General features: G+C 36.0%; 1 protein-coding gene across 2 annotated transcripts in view; it reads right to left on the reverse strand.

The window, feature by feature from the left end:
* Positions 1-1140: 1140 nt before the first annotated feature.
* CDH18 (cadherin 18) overlaps positions 1141-19128 on the reverse strand; it is a gene marked incomplete at its 5' end in the record, with an annotated part of 209102 nt that continues 191114 nt past the window's right edge. Inside the window, 3 exons of one of the 2 annotated variants that reach the window (XM_081323254.1) lie at positions 1141-1781; positions 5737-5988; positions 18024-18141. In XM_081323254.1, coding sequence (XP_081179380.1) covers positions 1291-1781; positions 5737-5988; positions 18024-18141 — 861 coding nt within the window. In that variant the 3' untranslated portion in view covers positions 1141-1290. Of the gene's footprint in view, positions 1782-5721; positions 5989-18023; positions 18142-19128 lie in introns of both variants that reach the window. The other variant, XM_081323253.1, reaches the window with a different exon arrangement.

The raw sequence follows: 19128 nt of genomic DNA on the forward strand, positions 1-19128 counted from the left end.
TGAGGATTCCAGATATTGTTTAGATATCCTTTTATAGCTCCACTTTGCAATGACATAATATGAATATCTTATATTGTTGCTACTGCGTTGGTGCATTACATTGAGTTGACCAACTTAGCAATAAGATTTACAGAATGTGCTTTCAAGTCATTTCTGATAATTCCATCTGTTTAGATAATAAAGTATACCAGTATTTCCCACTTTACATTTTTCAGAGTAAAATCCCCGTCAACCCCTACTCTGCCTAGGATCATTTGAATTAAAGACTATAGCATCCTGAAAAGACCAATTTGAAAAAAATAGCCTGTTCTCTATGTCAAAATATATGGAAATCCCATTATATCAAATCAAGTTTACTTACATCAGGACATAATTGATGAGAGATCTCTCATCTATATTTTTTGCCAATCTAAATGAAAATAAGACAATATAAGCTATTGCATAGCTTAACATGTAATACATTTTCTGTAAACAAAAGAAATCCTATTCATTTCCATTGCAGAAGGAAACTAAAAGCTGTTCCCTTAAATGAAAGGGGGAAAAATCTAGCTTTAAAAAAGGCAAAATAACTACAAAATGGAAGCATGTTATCAGGCAGAAATGTTTAAGAGGGGGGAAGATTATACATTTAAATAAGTAGCAATTTAATGCTTGCTTCATTACCTTTCCAGGACAGAAAGATTGAAGGTGGCTTGCAGAAATATTGCATTCACCAACAATACACAGGTTTTGGTTTTTTTTAAAGAAATCTGCTGAATATTATTAATTTTGAATTTTATCTGTCACTTGACTAAATAATTCTAGTGTCCTCTTATAAAAGAAATAAAATACCTTGGATTGAATAAAACAGGAGAAATTTAATCTGCCTCCATTCAATTACCCAATAGCTCTAAGCTTACAGAGCTAATTATGTAATGCCACAACCAACCAAACAAAATTAGTTCTTCCTGTAAGTAGGCCTTCTATAGACCCACTGCAATTCTGATATATTTGAGGAAATTGTAAGCATGTTGGCATTGCTATTGTTACTATTACTGCACCACGGACTTTATTGAGCAACGGAAAATATACACAAAGGGACAAACTTTTCTTCGGGATGGAACGGTAATTTTCCCCTCAAAATTTGACTTTCTTCAGTTGAAGAACCCCATTTCAAATGAGAAAAGGGCACTTTTTTCTACAGCAACTGTGTACATCTTGAGTATATCGATATTCAGCCATTGTTGTCATTAGGCTTCCAAGTTGCTCAGAGATCTAAAATGTTCCATATTTGGGCAATGATCAAGATAATTAAGTTGTTCTTTCAGATTCTATTTCTCCATAAAGTTCGGCTAGCTTCTTGAACTTGGGTCCCCAGTCACCAAGATAATTATAATCCTGGTCAGAATGTGATGTGGCTGAATCCAAAGAGCTGATAGATCCAGCTTCTGACCTTTGACCTTCATATGCATATGTCTGTAGAGAATCATATGGGGGCACAGTTGGATCAAGGTCTGCTTCAGCCAGCCTTTGCTTAATAAATTCGTGAACATCTATGTTGTCAAGTTGAGATGAAGTGGGATGTTTGGTTGCAGGCTTCACTTCAGGCCGAATATCCCTCCGGAATTTGAATTCTTCAGCAGCAGATGGGTTCCGCAGAGCAGTAATGTCAAAAGCTTCTGTATCTTCCTCGCCTCCACCCTCATCATCATAAGTGACAACATTTTCCCGGACATCCTCCTCTGAAATGACCAGAGGCTCCTTTTTGCTGCGTTTTAAAGTGATGAATAGGACCACTATTGCTGATGAGAAAATTCAGAATAGGATATTAGTAGGGCTGCTAACTGGTAAGTCATTCTAGTTGACTGATTAGCTGCATTTTGGCAGAATTATCTATTGCTATATTCATTTTAGCTGTGGGGGGTATTTTTGGCAGAGTTATCTATTATTTTATTCATTGACTAGGCTGAAATTAATTTGTGCCTCACTGGTACATCAATGTAACTTGCTCTTTGAGATAATTATAACTCCAAGATAAAATAGTATTTTCCTATCAACTAAAATGATCACAAAATATCCAAGTATGTTCTGGAATTAGATATTCAATTTCTGGGCCAGAGCTGGGCAATTTGAGGCATAATGATAAATACAGGGAAGATAAGATATTATAATATTTCTCAAGAATAAATGTAATAATTTCCTTTCACTTTTCTATTACGGTAGCAAAAGAAGACCCACAGATGTAAAAAAAACACCCTCCTATTAGTTAAATAATCCCCTTCAACCACCCTACAAATGCCTTGATTTATGAATGTACTGAGATGATTACATTACTAGAAATTAAAGTTTGTGGCTGACAGGAAAAACGAACTCATATATTCATGCTAGCATTTTACTGAAAAATTCCTTGTAACATATAGTATATACATTTATATTTATGTGATATTGGCATATCCACAGTATTTGCCTCTAATTACTCTAATAATGTGTGAGTTTTGAATTAATAGCTTGATAACTATTCACATTATGGAAAATCTGCACCTTTATAACCTTACTGAGTAAAAGATTATTAAGATTATTATTAGTCAAGAGTATCCTCAAAACTCAAAACTGGAAAGCAAGCATGGCAGGCCCCTTAGACCAATGCTTCTCGCTCTTAGCCACTTTAAGATGTGTGGACTTTTTATCACTTACGGTGGACATGTGATAAGGCAAAGAAATATTGGAGTAGGATTCATACATTAATGAAGAAAATTCTTAAAGTGAACATAAAGAATAAACCAGAAACTTTCCTTCTGGATCTAATGGAAAGAGAACTGGAAAACAAATTGGAACTCTGATTTTATATATGGTGACGGCAGTAAGATTGCTCTATGCACAAAAGTGGAAGGATCCCTCGATTCCTACCATGGACGAATGGTTACAAAAGCTGATGGAATTAGCAGAGATGGCCAAATTGACTGTGCTGATGAAAGAAAAGAATATAAGTAGTTTTGTTTCTACTAGGAAACCTTTTCTGGACTTTGTGCTTGAGGTGGGAAAAAATGATGTCATGATTTTGGGTTTGACCAATTAGACTGATTTGCCGATACAGAAATGGCTAGTACATACTACTATACAAATGTAAAAAATTGAGATTTGATTTTAATGTCTGGTTTTATTGCAACATAGAGAGTCGGAAGTCAATGCCTTTTGTTTCTTCCCCTCCCTTTCTTCACACTTGTTTTGTTTTCCCTTTCTTTACTGTTGTCCCCTACTGTTTGCTTTTGTATTTTCATATTTTACGTTACAAATGAATAAAACTAATAATAAACAAAAGATGTGTGGACTTCATCTTAATGTGGCTATAGATTGAGAAATGGTGCATTAGACTTTATAAGGGCTATAGATCTCATATTGGGCACAGAAGGAGAAAAGGATTTCAGTGCCACAGGAGACTATGAAAAACACCTATTTTATTTTTAATCAGAAATCTCCAAACACAGTATTAGAATTTAAGACATCTGCAGAGAAGAGAAATAATGTTATTAATATATTGGAGCTATTTGAGAAATAATTTCTTCATTTTAATGAAGCAGCCCTGCCCAACCATTCTAGAGATGCTGGAATAATAACTCTCAAGAATAATAGCCAATATGATGGCTAAAATTATGGGGTCTGGAAGCCCGCTCTGCAGGCTAGCAGGGTGAGGATGAACTTTAGATCTGACTTAATTGGGATATATACTCATTTTACACACACACAAACACACACACACACATAAGTCTTGAGTGTTTTGAATACCTCGACGACCCAAATATGGGCGAAATCTGCAATCCAAATTTATATATATATATATATATATATATATATATATATATATATATATATATATATATATATATATATATATATATATGTATATGTATATGTATATGTATATGTATATGTATATGTATATGTATATGTATATGTATATGTATATGTATATGTATATGTATATGTATATGTATATGTGTGTGTGTGTGTGTGTGTGTGTGTGTGTAATTTTTTTTTTGGCTTGCTAACAAAGAATAAAGGGAGACAGATATGATCATTTCAAACTTATTTGTTCTCATCAGTCAGCCATACCCTTCTGAGATTCGAACCTGGGCCGACTGCGTCTTAAGCAGTTGTTTTAACCCCTAGGCCACAGTCTCTCTCTCTCTCTTGTTAGCTGAGAAGCAAGGGACATATGTGTTAAATGTTTGTTAAGTATTTAGAATGCATTTGCTTAGGCCCCAAACAAATAAGTTTGAAATGATCATATCTGTCTCCCTTTATTCTTTGTTAGCAAGCAAAAAAAAATTACACAAATATGAGCTGCCACTGCTGTGGCTACTGCCTGTACATGGCCTTGGGTTAGGCTGAAACAGGAAATAAGATTTGTCCCATGTTTGGGGCCTAAGCATGTGCATTCTAAATATTTAACAAACATTTAACACATATCTCCCTTGCTTCTCAGCTAACAAAGAGAGAGAGAGAGAGAGAGAGGGAGGGAGAGGGAGAGGGAGAGGGAGAGGGAGAGGGAGAGGGAGAGGGAGAGGGAGAGGGAGAGAGAGAGAGAGAGAGAGAGAGAGAGAGAGAGAGAGAGAGAGAGAGAGAGAGAGAGAGAGAGAGAGAGAGAGAGAGAGAGAGAGAGAGAGAGAGAGAGAGAGAGAGAGAGAGCGCCTGTGGCCTAGGGGTTAAAACAACTGCTTAAGACGCAGTCGGCCCAGGTTCGAATCTCAGAAGGGTATGGCTGACTGATGAGAACAAATAAGTTTGAAATGATCATATCTTTCTCCCTTTATTCTTTGTTAGCAAGCCAAAAAAAAAAATTACACAAATATGAGCTGCCACTGAATATATATATATATATTCTCAAACTTAGTGGATTTGTTTGAATGGATGAATGGACAGTGTGAAATTCAACCAATTGAGAATATTAGCTAATGGATACTATTCAAAGAATATAAGTACGTAAACTCATAAAGTGTTCTGAGAAAAAGCATTTCCAGGGACATTTAACTAATGAAATGATCTTCTTGCTTCATCTGTCCCTTGCTCCTCTTGATGAGCCTTTGACTGTTATCAGTTCATCCCACAGAAAGATAATTAGCAAATGGCTTTCTTGTTCTCCCTTTCTTTCTTCTGGCAGGGGGGATCCATTTCAAAAAGACTCTCTTCATCTCTTTTTCTTTTTCCCTGAGTGTATTAGCTTGCAACCCGAGTTGATGGTTTCCTGAAATCTTACCTGGTAGATCGATAATGCTAATTACTTACTGACCTCTGCAAAATTAATTCCGCTGGATGCCAGAAGCTCAGCCATTTGCTTTAAAGATTTCCCTGTCCTATCAATTTAGTTCAAGCTTGGAATTATTCATTTTTAAGCCAGAACCCTGACTTTCTAACTACTGCTTATCAGAAATAGTTCCTAGCTCAGTTGTTATTTTTCTTAGTCTTCGCCTCACATGGTTGCAAATTTTCTTCATTTTTGCAGCACGCTCACCTAGGTGGTATACTGAACCTATTAAGGAGGGATTTTGATGATCAATTGACTTATTGCAGAGTCTGATGCTGAAAAGAGTTGAGAGGGAGTGAAGATTTAGGATTAGACCCTGGGTCTCCCTACTCCCTGTCCAGGACCCTTAACTACTATATCACACTGGGTCTTGCAGCTCCAGGTTTAGTACTGCACCTCACACTGCTATTGGGATTATCTGAAGGTTCCAGAAAGGACACTAATTGAGGACTTACCCAGGAGAATGACAACACATAGCAGGATAGCAATTAATGCTCCTGTACTCAATCCTGCAGAGGAGAGGAAAGCTTCTGCGTGGCAGGTCCGCACACGGCCATCTCTTTCACATGCACATACCCGAATGACAAGAGTGGCACTACTGCTGAGAGGTGGGACCCCTGCATCAGAGATGACAATAGGAAGGTAATATACATCCTGGATAGTCCGACTAAATCTTCTCCTTCGGGTCAAGATGCTGGCTGTATTATCTGTAGGAGCAAGGATGAAATCAAAGTAGTATCAACAAAGATGATGCAAACATACTTAGGATACATATTATCTTTCATTATGTTTTTCATTTTCAACTTCTTGTGAATATCCTTCTTGTGAATATCCCTTAGATACACACTATAGTAAACTCTGGAATTGCCTGGATATCAGAGCCTCCTGATGTGTTTTGGGTCATTTTATGGATCCTGGGATGCTGTGAAAAAGGGCAAGGCTCACTGAAAACTGATCCTTTCTTTGAGATCTAAGATGAATGTGCATTTTCTTAGTTCAGATCCATGGGACTGAAGAGAAAAGGGTGTTGAGAGTGAAATGAAGGGAAGCGTCCTAACCTCAAAAAACTAACATAAGACTTATACAATACACCTTTAGCACTGGATAAGAAGGCGGAAACTAGTTAGTTTGTTGAAGGTAATTCAGTACCTAAAAATATTCCTGAAATTAAAAATAATCCAAAACATAAAGAAACCAATATCTTTGACCTGTTCTAATCCAGTTATACTTGACAATTAACATCCTTTCTTTAGCAGGACAGAAAGAGGGAAGTATAGGACAAACATGATTTGGGTCCAGTGATTAATAAGAGGTTCATTTTAATTAGAAGAAACCTTTTGGATCCATTTGATAAGAATAAATAATCAAACACATGCATACAGATTCGCAAAGAAAGGATTAGGTTATGTGAGGTACTTCAGAATATGTGAATAGATTCCTCCAGCTGTCTGACAGGGAACTGTTTTCTGATTTTTTTTTCCTATCTGGATCTTCTTTTACTTTTTGCACCTTTCTTTGACTTCCTTCTAAGATAAACTTTTTCTCTGTTTACATTCCCTATTAATCCCCCCCCCGTTGTTGTTTTTTTCCTCTGTGGTCTTAGGAAAATTTTTTAACTTCTTTAAACAACTTGAGCTGAAAATCAGAAGGCTCCAGAATGGCTTCACTGAAGTGGCAAATAGGAATTCTTCGGATTATTGTTTTGATTAGCTAATATGTTCAGTTTATTAATTGTAACTGATTTGCTTCTTATGCTTAAATATTTTCTACATAACTTGCTTCATGGAGAAAATCTATATGGGTGCGAAGAATCAATATAGACTTAATGGCACATGAGCCATCCATTAGTATAATGTGCTGCTTATTTCACAGTATGTCTTAATTATTTTCTGTCTTATCACAATTTTGCCTAAATATTTCAGTAACCTTTCAGTAATCTCCCCTTTGATGTCATTCTGGTTTAATGGTAATCTATGAGTTTATTGGAATAAATTAATCTAAAATAAATAAATATTTTAAAAAGATTCAGAAACATCTTTTTCAGAAAAACAACTTTTTCCCCTTTTTTTTCCTATTCCCAACAATGCCACGCAGCTTCAGATTGCAAATATGGGGAACCCCAGTCTTGACGCAGGACAAAATGCACTGTGTTAGCCAAGAAATGGGTTGTGAATATAATTGTTTCATCAGCACAATAGTACCTTCTCTTATATTTAAGACTGAGATACCAAACAAGAATAAATCTAAAGTAACATTTTAAAAAATGTTAATGTGCTCTTTCTGTTTATATTAACTCAATAGAGTGCTTTTTTAAACTCTGGTTCTTTGTGTGTGTGTCTGTGAGTGAGTGAGTGAGAGAGAGAGAGAATTGTTTACTTGTGTTGCTGCTCTATATGCTTTGATAATGATTATAATGTTTACCTGTGATTCCTCCCTACTAACGTCTAGAATTAGTCACAAAATGGCAGTGGTGTCAATTGAAATAATACTTTTTTTAAAAGACCCTTTTGTAAGTAACCGGACACAATATATACCATATAATACATACATATTACTCATTTACATATGACATCTTCTAATGCACATACCAACCCCCCCACACACATGGACATCTCTTCCAATCCTACGATTATGTGGAATAACGTTTTACTTAAGTGTTGATTCTTAGCCCAAACCATGATGCTGGAGGAGGCTACAGTATATTAAGCATCAATTCTCAGTAATTTTACCTATCTTGAAAACAGCTGTTTCATTCATGGAAAATTGGAGCTAGATAAAATCCTCTTCTGAGAGGAAGAAAATCAACACAGCTAGCTCTTTAGCTTTTCTCAGAATTTTCATTTATTTATATATATATATATATATATAGGCACTCAGAATGTCTTCTGGCATTCAAATGGCTATCTCTGTCACTTTCTTGCCCTGACAAAGTCAACAATTGATTAAATATACACTTTGATGAATGGACAGATCATTCTCCATTAGTTTATAGATACAGTATTAAACAATTGTCCAATGAAAGGGCTGCATTTTAAACACATTTATTAGAAATATAAAATCATAGTACGATGTTGCAAGCAACCTGATTTCTAAAATACTGTGAAATACATTGTTCCTCACTGTTATTTTTTTAGAAGAATAAAACTAAAAATGAATAGAAAGCAAAGACTTAGGAAAATTGCATGGGAATAAATAGCTTCTTTGTTATATTACTTAACATAATTTAATCCAATTATCATTCTAAACTAACTCTAAGTAACTAAGAAAAAAGCCTAAAACATAGCATTTAATTAAAATCAAGATTTTTATAAATGCATAAATTTGAAATATTTTAAAAGATACTAATGCATATTAATGCTACTGAGGGGAATTCAGGTATAAATAAAAACTTACACAGAAAAAAAGAAGTAAAGTAAAGTAAAGTAAAGAGCCTTGGTGGAGCAGTGGGCTAATGCCTCCTTAAGTAACACCAGCTGCCTGCAATTAGTGCAGGTTCGAGTCCCACCAGGCTCAAGGTTGACTCAGCCTTCCATCCTTCCGAGGTAGGTAAAATGAGGACCCAGATTGTTGGGGGCAATAAGCTGACTTTGTAATAATGCCGCTTGGGGTGTGTGTGAAAGCCCTAATAAGCAGGCATATACATAGAATGAAGGCTACTGCTAAGCTTGTAAGCCGCCCTGAGTCTTCGGAGAAGGGCGGGATATAAATGGAATTAAATAAAAATAAATAAATAAAATAAAAAGTCAGATTTTATGGGCGGCAGCATTTATTGGGTAAATCTATACATAGACATAGTTCACATTTTGTTTTTGTTTTTTAAATAAAGGAACATCTGTTTGAAGAGTTTGATAAGTTCTTTTAATTATGTGATATACATGACTCTGCTGCTGTACACAACTGCTTAAAATATCTTTATATAGAAAACCAGGAACTTTAGATATAGATTGATTAAGAAGCATTTAAACATTTAAATGAATTGATATCTTTGTCAAGCATGCAATAGTATCTTTTTTTTCCCAACCCATGATCCAGCATGTAGCAGCTTTGCAAAAAGGAAAGTCTATTTGAGAACTTTCACAACTTCACAAAAAAACAAAACAAAACAAAACAAAAAACAAAACAAAAAAACCCCACTCACTTGCCTTATTTTCTTTACACCACTTCATTACATAGATCCTTTGTTCTGTCTCTCCTTACTCATTCCCTCAGCAAAATAATAAAAGAGAACAAAATAAAGTAGAATAAAATCCCCAATACAATTGTCTTTTGCACAAAAAATAGCTCCAGTCCTCTGATCATTTTGATTGCCCTTTTCTGCAGCTCTTCAAGCTTGATAATAATGCTTTCGAGAGTGAATAATAAGAACTGTACAAGTGTTGGGAGTCTGGAAAGAAGGCATACTAAAGGAACGAAAATCTTCAGCTGGATTTCATTTAGAAAAATAAATAAATAGGAAAGTTGCAAAAGAATGACACAGCTTTATACATTCTCCATAAGAAGGACAAAATAAGAGGAATTTTTTTTTCTTCCTCTTGCTTATTCCCAGAATCTGAAGTTGATCCAGTGACAATGAATGATGGAAATTTCAGGAGAAGCAAAATGTAACCACATGGCCCCTGGTTAAATTGTGTCTTTGCCTACAGTAGGATGTGAAGGAGGTTGTGAGAGGTGATTAAACAAGTTGCAGTTATCAGTAGCTAATACCCACAATGGCTCACTCGTGTTCCCACTAGCTTCTCTCTCCATTATTCAATTCAGGAAGAAGAAAAACAATTATGCTTTGTCAGGTACAAAAAACAACAACAAAAAAAACCAGGTCCACTCTGAAGAGCCAATTAAACAGATTTATTGGTACCAACAGAACAGAATATTTGTAGCTCAAGGTAGAACTGTTTATTATATTTATTGTACCTCCTGGGTAGAATTGATTTATTGCTAAAATGCCTACGCATAGGGATCTTTTCAACTAACGGTTAGCACCTGCTTGGAGTTAAATAAGGGTCAACAGAATTCGGGGGGGGAGGATTTAGTTTGTTTGTGGTTACATAGGGATTCTAGGCTGATCCCTCTTTTAACTCCGCCCCTCAGGTTCTGCGATTCCTTCTCCTACATGGTGGGTGTTTCTCCAGATCACATTCAGGGGAGCAACAGGAGTATGCAACTGCCTTTGTGACATGTTTATGAATTTCTTCCAATATTTGGTTAGCTCTCATGACAATAATGTATGTTAAATAGCTTGGCCTTTGGTTTGATTCACCTGGGATCTTCTGACCTTATTAGGATTCTATTTGATTCTAATGTCTGATGTGTAAAATTATTTTAAAAATACAATACAAAGAGTTGTAATTTTCACCACGTATTTTACCAAGGGAGTCTGAAAAGAAAATTGTGATCTGAGAATGGAAGCAGACTGCGTGATTCCATGTGCTTTTATCAACAGGACTTTCCTTGAGTTAAGACATCAAAGCTTTCTTTGTAAAATTGATCAGAAGAACACGATCAACTTCATAACAAACAATGTACAATCTTATGTGTTTGACTAAAGTGCCTTTCACCAAACTATATACTCAAAAATAAAGGAGAGGCTTATTTGATGAATGGAAGGAGGTCCAAATTCACATTCAAATTCACATTAAAAAATCATAAGAAGTATAGAAATAATAATAATTAAAAAAGCTCAAAAGATTATCCACAAAGAGGGCTAAGAAAGAACTGAAATGTGAGTACAGATGCAAATGAAAAAGGACATAAAAGCAGAGAGAGAAAATTATATTTCAAAGGGAAAACTCCAAGCTGGCAGAAGGAAAGGAACAAAAACCCACAAAGATAGAAGGATGCTTTGTGAAAAGCAATTTAAATCATAATACTAAAAATAAAGTTCGCAAATATAAAAATGTGTTAAGTGCAGGAATCCTGAAAGACTAACATTTAAAACAAGTTTTGGGTAATATTTTCAGTGGGAAGAGAATGAAGGAAGAGTTTTGCAAATAACATCACTATGCACATGTCAAAATCTTGAAAAACAATTGAACAGTCTGTAATTTATTTATTTTTCAGTTATAGCAATCCTCAATAACAGGTGAAATTAAATACAACTGTCATAAGTTTTTTAGAAAAACCCTCTACCACCTGGATTCCCACTGACAGAATTAAGGGAATTTAAAAAAAAAATGTATTCACAAGAAGCTAAAAATGTTTCTCGCTGTAGCTGACATACCAGAGTACCCAAACTGACTGTCAGAAGTGAAAAAGTCTAGTATCTGCCATGCAAAGAAAATTTATTGATTTGCATCTAGATAGTTTTTCTCTCTCTAATAATAAAAATCAAAACCACTGTCTCATAGGAGAGTCAAATATGAGAAAAATCAGTATGTTTGAGTGCAAGAATTTTACTTTACATTGATTTCTTTTAGAATAGTTGCAGCAGTACTTTCAAATACTCCAAAAATATATGCTTAATATCCATGATTACTCTTGCCCCATACAGTTCATCATTAGTTATGTGACTTATCAGTGCAACAGATTGACATTAGTATTAGTCTGATGGAGGGGAACATACTTTAAAGTGGGAAGTTGTAGTGATTTTTTTTTGTACATGTGAAAACATTGCTTTTTTTTCCAACAAGTTACTATGGTTCCTTCCTTCTGTAGGGGGATGTTGACATCAGAAATATATTGAATTAGACAACCCTGCTGAGTGATCTTCCTTCCTTCCTTCCTTCCTTCCTTCCTTCCTTCCTTCCTTCCTTCCTTCCTTCCTTCCTTCCTTCCTTCCTTCCTTGAAGATCTCCAAGGTCCCTTCCAATTCTTTTATTCTGATGCAGTGTTTCACCCAATTATGGTTACAATGTATCTAACAGATATGAGAGTTTTAGTAATATATAAATTAACACTTTCTACTGAACCCTGGATAATTACTCAAATTCTATTGATTAGTTGTCAATATTAGTAAATCTATCAATCTGGTTGTTTTTCTTTTTCCCTTAGAAATACTCTTAAGTGGCTACCTTTGCTTGCTATGTAACAAGAAATCAGAAACAATTCCTAATGCTTACTTATTATAGTAGTTATAATATAAATACATATAATATTATATTGATTTCAATTAATTAGTTAGAATTACTCAGAATAGGCTGGAAGAGTATAATTTGTAAGCAATTAATTTCTTAATATTTTTATTTTTTATTGTTTTTTTATTCTTCCCCCCTTTTTTCTTTTGTATGTTAATAGTTTCTTCTTATTCTTAAAAAAAGAATTAAACACAATTCATTATTTCATTTTATGATTCATGCTGTGTTGCATGTTGCTCTTGATATTGATATTCCACATAAAGTTTAATTGTGATTTTAAATGCTTGTAAATGAGAAAGTATATTTGGTTGTTTTTAAATCACTTACTGGAATTCTAGAAAATCCCTTGTTTATTCACCTGATTCTGTTCTCCTTCTCCTGGTATATATCCTCCCAAATGTTCATATCTATTTATAATCTATCATCTATATCTGTCTTTGTTTTGGTAATCATTCCCTATGCTTTACCCAATAGGAATGGTTATGCATCATTTTAAAATGTCTGTTATCAAGTTTAAAACAGTTATTTCAGTTTGAAATGGATGTTATTGATTACTTTGGATACTATTTTGAGCTTAAAAATTTTCAAAGTATCTGAAAAAGCCTGGCTGGAATACGAAAAAGCTTTTTACAACTTGAAACAGTTTGAAATAAGACATTTCAGATAATCAGACTTGAAGCATTTAGCACATCAGCAAAATATATTTTTCACCCTCTGATTCTACCAACATTCTCTTCCTAAACTCTTTAGGAATGTACAGATGATTATACACTGTCAACACATACGTAAAAATGTAATCCTGTGGGAATGTATTCAAGCACTTGTTACTATAGATACCACAATCTAAAGTCAAGTCATTTAATATACAGCTGTAATGAAATATTCTTTCAGCTTTACAATATAAAAAAGGCACATTCACTTGTCTCTGAGCAGCTAGAACAAGAAGCTGAGGGGGAGACCACCATACTAGGGGCTATGGTTATTATTTTCTAATATTTTGGTATACATATTTTATTTATTTATTTATAAAATTTATTGGCCACCCATCTTACCATAAGGTAACTCTGGGTGGCTTACAGTTAGATAAAAGCTAAAACATAAAAAGTTAAAACAAACTTCAAAACCAGATCAAGAAACCAATTGCATGAGAAGATAATAACAATACTTTATTGAAATAAGCTATAGGAGGAGAATTTTGTCAAATTTGTTTGTGCTTTACCTTCCCACATTCTTATACTCTACTGGGTTAGATGGGTCCAACTTCTTCCTATCTCCTTTCTCATGGCTAAAGGAAGGTTTCTGTCTTCTAGTTTCAGTAATGGTTTCTGAAGGCATCGCCATCTCTCTACAAATAGTTACCCCGAAGATTTTTAACTGTTGAATGAGTTGGGCAAAATTAAGGGAGTAGTGAGAGTTCAAAGAACGATCGCCTTGGGTGGAGAAGAATTTGCTTCCACATTTTCTTATTCTGTAACGATTTTTTACAAACTGAATCTCTCTGCACAATAAGAATTGGGAGAAAAAGGCTTGTTGAGGGTGCTGCTACTGAGGCTCAGTGAGCCCAGTCATAAGACTTCTCAGTGATGCTCCCCTCCTCCAACATTGGAAGAACTAAATCCTGAATATCTAGACCATGCCCTCCTTGCTTTCTTTACAGACAGCTATAAAAAGACAGTTGTTCAAAAAGACATTTTGGGAAAAGTAAATTACTGGTACCCACAAATGGTGGAACATTTCATTTTCTACAACTTTTGTAATGGTGGTGTGGTGGTGGTGGTGGTAGGTATCTTATATATCTACAAAATGAGCTGCAAATTGGGCTTTTGTTTGATCTCCAAGCTTGGCGATTTGGCTGCAAACATTTCATCTCCATTCAGATGGTGGACATCTTCCGTGTGCTTAGAATTGTGTTCATCTGACAGAGCACTGGCCTTTAAATACTTTTGTGCGATGTTAATTGGTGTGGGTGTTATTTGTCCAGATGTTTCTCAGCCATGGTCTGGTTTTGGGCTGTTTGATTGGCTGTTTGTTGTTGCTGGGCCATAGTCTTTGGTGTTTGAGTATTGTCTGTGTGATGCAAATAGTGTTTGTTAGTTTGGTTATCTCTGAGACATGGTCCGGTTTCGGGTTGTTTTGCTGCCTGGCTGTTGTTGTTGAGACGTGATCTGGTTTCTTGTAGGGAGTTGTGATTTTTGTTGCTGTATGTCATTTTTAAAGGCTGCCTTCGGGGTTGCGGTTGAAGTTGTTGTTTCATTCTCAGTGTTTGGTAGATTGAGTCAGTGCCAGTATGTCTGTTTATTGACTTATTGATGGAGAACCAGGTTTCAAGGAATTCTCTTTCTCCCCTTGATTTTGCTTGGGTTACAACTGTGGTCCCAGTTAGATCGAACTTGTGTCCTTCCAAGTCTTTATGGACAGATGTGAGGGACAGTGGGCCATGTCTTTTGGTAGCCAGGAAGTGTTCATGCAGTCTTTCTTCCTGTGTGCCCCCCCCATAATTCTTTTCACAGTTGCTGCACTGGATTCAGTATATGACACTTTATCTGTGGTTTGTTTCTCCTTAGGTTTTGACAGGGTCCATCTGAGAGTTGAAGCTGGTTTGTGGGCCAAATCTCCAAGCTCAGAGATCAAACCAACAGCCCAACTACCAACCCAAGCTACTAATATTTAAACATATCTGATCAGTTGATCTAAAATTTGATTTTACTTATATTAGATATAAGAGTTTTGAAAATCCTAAAAAATGTTAAACTGCCAAGAAAGCATCTTTGCATTTGTTTTAATCCAAACTGCTCTTTAAGGACAAAAGTGACATGTTTCTTATAATGGAACAGTTTCTATATTTATTTATTTTTATTTTTTTAAAAAAAAACATACATACATCAACATGTCAGAAACATTTTTAAGGCTAATTGGCTCTCACCCCAAACAAAAAAACGATTTGAAGAAACAAAGCAAACACAGAAACAAAACTACAGCAAAATACAACCACAATTTCTGTGTTTAATTGCAAAAATCACCTGCTAGGCTACACACCATGAATACAGTAACATTCTTTGTTTCAAAAGTTAAAGTCTTATTGTTGTATTTGATTCTTAATGTTCATGGAATTTTCACACCCCAAAATGGAAATGGATTGCATTATCTTCTCCATGATGGCTTTGGTTTCCTTGATTATTTTAATTTCTCAGTATAATCTTGAAATTCTTAGTTGTTGCCTCTCCATCTAATAATAACATCCAAGCTTACTTAACTTTTTGAGAACAACCAAAGATGACTAGATATTACTTCTGGGCTGAGCTAAAGCCAACTGCTGGAAACTACATTTATGCAATTTCCTAGCAGTATTATTTTACCCTTTTCTGGGATGTTTTTAAACTTCCAATTTTCTTTAAAAAAATGCAATCCTGCCAGTATTCCTGGAAGTTCCAAGTGATTCCCCATTCAATTTCTAACAAAAAACTGTTCTTGCTTAGCTTCTAAGTTCAGCCAAGGTTGTTAGGTGCTACCTGACTTATCAATTTATACAAGTTCATGAAAATCTTATAGAAGTTTATCCAATAAGAAAAGATATGTTACTGAACAAATCAGAAATATAATGCAAATAGACAAATATAAGGACCAAAAATGACATATCCCATTTATGAAATTCTTACAGTGCCTTCAATTAAGAATTGATTTTCTAAAGCTTGGTGGAAAGTGATCTAGTTTCTACTATGATATTCTATTAAAGTGCATCCATCAACAAATACCGTATATACTTGAGTATAAGCCGACTCGAGTATAAGCCGAGACCCCCAATTTCACCCCCAAAAACTGGGAAAAGTTGTTGACTCGAGTATAAGCCGATCCGCCGTTCTGCATGCCTCGGAGGCTGGATCCGCGCTCTGCAAGCCTCTGGGATCCTGGGAGGCCTAATGCAAGCACCAGCCCGCCTGCCTCAGGTCTCCCCCACCCCCAGATACTGGGCTTCAGCACAGCTGGCTGTCTTGCCAAAGAGAAACATCTGGGAAGGAAAACCCTGTCTTACCTCTTTCCCAATTCTGCCTCTGCCCTTCCTCCTACCAAGGTGTTCTGGGACTAGTTCCCTAGCCTTTTGGAGCTTTTGGTGTTCGCCCATCAGCTGTCTACGGGGAGGCAACAAAGCTGCCTCTCTAGGCTTTGAGAAAAGGCCCCTTGCACAAAAGGCAGCTTCAGGACGAGCTTCCAAAAACCCTTTCCTTCCTTAACGCCCTCCCCACCTTCCCCCAGAAAGCCATATTTCTTTTTTTTATTGAAAATTTTTATTGAAGTTACAATATTATCCCCTCCCCAACCCACCCCAGAACCCCTCCCCCTCCCCCATATTTCTTCAATAACAAAAACATAAAAAGCTGGTTGGGATGTACTCGCTGATTTCCCCCCCCCTTTTTTTAGATGCTAAAACTAAACTCTCCCTCTGCCTTCCAACCAATATCCCTTTTTAAAATCTTACCTTGGCTCCAGATGGAAGAGTAGAGGAACTAAGCTAGTAAGGAGAGAATTTTTTTCTGCAACTTTTTACTCCTGAAGTAGTAGTAGTAGTAATAGTAGTAGTAGGAATAATAATAATAAATCCCTAAAAGTTGTGCCAGAAAATGGAGGACGCTGGGTCTTTGCAAGTTTTAGCTGTCTGTCAGACTGCCTGAAAAGGGCGGCCTTCAGGCAGCCAGGCGGACAGCTAAAGCTTGCAAAGACCCAGCGTCCTCCATTTTCTGGCATAACCTTCGGAGATTACTTTAAAAAAAAAAAACAAAAAAAACCTTCAGAGGAAAAACAGCTGCAGAAACATTTTGTCTCCTTGCTGGCTTGGTTCATCTACTCTTCAGCCAGGAGGGAGTCCAAGGCCTAGAGAAGGAGAGCTTTGCAGCATCCCTATGGACAGCTGATGGGCAGACAGCTGAAAGAAGCAGGCAGGCAGGGCGCGGAGGAACGGAGACCTGCAGGTCTCGGACGGCGGTGGCTTGGGAGAGGTGCGCGCGATCCCGGAAGCACCAAAGCCTCGGCCGCGCACAAGTCCTCGGTAAGTTTTTTTTGTTGACTGGAGTATAAGCCGAAGTGGAATTTTTCAGCCCAAAAAGTGGGCTGAAAAATTTGGCTTATACTCAAGTATATACGGTAGTCATTTAGTTTCTTAGATTAATATAAATCAAGGCACTATCGTGCCCATTTTACCAAACAGATTTTTCAGCTGAAAATGAACTCTAGTAGTATTTTACAATTTTATGTTCTTTTACGACTGGTATAACATGATAAGAAGCATTATTTTCCCTTTTTTCCTAATTCTGACCTTTCAGGGAGAGAATAAAATCACTTATATCTTTTGTGACAATGGACGTCTTTAACTAAGAAGTTAAAGCTTCATAGTTCCAGCAAGTCACTGTAAAATATTTTAAACTGTATACAGTATAAATGAGAAATACAAAAATATATATTTAGAGTAGAAAATACTGCAAGGTTATTTTTCCCCAGATGATTACTGGATATAGTTTGCTTGCCAATAAAAAAATATGACTATGGCACCCTTTGTTATAAAATGCTATTATGCTGAATATTCGACTATGGTTTTTGCACATTGACAAAAGCGATACTGTTCAATGAGACACTGAAGATATACATAGAGCCCTGTGCAGTCAGTTATGTTTTTGATTTACCTTCATTGTCCTTTAATGTAAAGTTGGGATTCAAAGAAAAATTGTCATCCAGAGCAAAATGGAAGCTTCGCCCTTCTGTAATGTCATCTCTGTCAGTGGCACTGATTGTCTGAATAACCTGGAAAGAACATAGGATAGTGGGTGTAATTTGTTTTGAATTGGATTTCAATTTTGACAGAACTCAGTAAGATCATGTAAGCTCAGCTTGTTAACATAGTATTCATCTGAGCTGGTGCCAAGTCTATTATTTTATACTCTACTTGGCTGGTGTCATTTATTAGTCTAATAGACTAATTTGGAGAGAACAGCATTTTAAGCAATATCATGAAATGAACTAAACACAACCTCAGCACTCAGATTTATTAATCCAAATATTTTCTGAACAGGGAAGTGCCCTGGTGACTCTCCCCACAGCCAGGAGTTCCATCCTGACTGGCTTAAGGTTGACTCAGCCTTCCCTCCTTCTGAGGATGGTAAAATGAGGACCCAGATTGTTGGGGCCAATATACTGACATTGTAAAGTGCTTAGAGAGGGCTGTAGAGCACTGAGAAGCAGTATGTAAGTCTACGTGCTATTTCTATTTACATTAATAACTGAACAGGAAAGTATTTTATATATGACTTTACATGGGCATGGTTGAGGTCAATAGAATCATAAACTTATAAGGGATTGTAGAGGATATCTGATCCAGTTATGTGCTCAGGGAAGGCTCTTAAAATATTCTGAGCAGAAAATTATCCAGTCTCTATTTGTCTATTCCTCCAGCAAAGGAAAATGCACCACTTTGTGAGGCAACTTGAAGGCTTCATTATTGATAGTGTTTAGGAATTTGAAACTGCTCCCAATAAGTTGTACAAATCTTATTTAATACTTTTTTTTTGCTTGCTTGAGATTGCAATGTCACTTTTATCTTCTTTTAAAATGTGGAATAACCATCATCATTATTCCCTATTTTTAAACAAAATGTGTCCCATAAAATTAAGACCCAGTACATGAAAAAATAAATAAATACAGATTTTATTTTCCTGGGCTCCAAAATCACCGCAGATGGGGACTGCAGCCAAGAAATTAAAAGACACTTGCTCCTGGGGAGGAAAGCCATGG

Source organism: Vipera berus (assembly GCF_964194415.1).
Source record: "Vipera berus genome assembly, chromosome: 3".
Taxonomy (NCBI): domain Eukaryota; kingdom Metazoa; phylum Chordata; class Lepidosauria; order Squamata; family Viperidae; genus Vipera; species Vipera berus.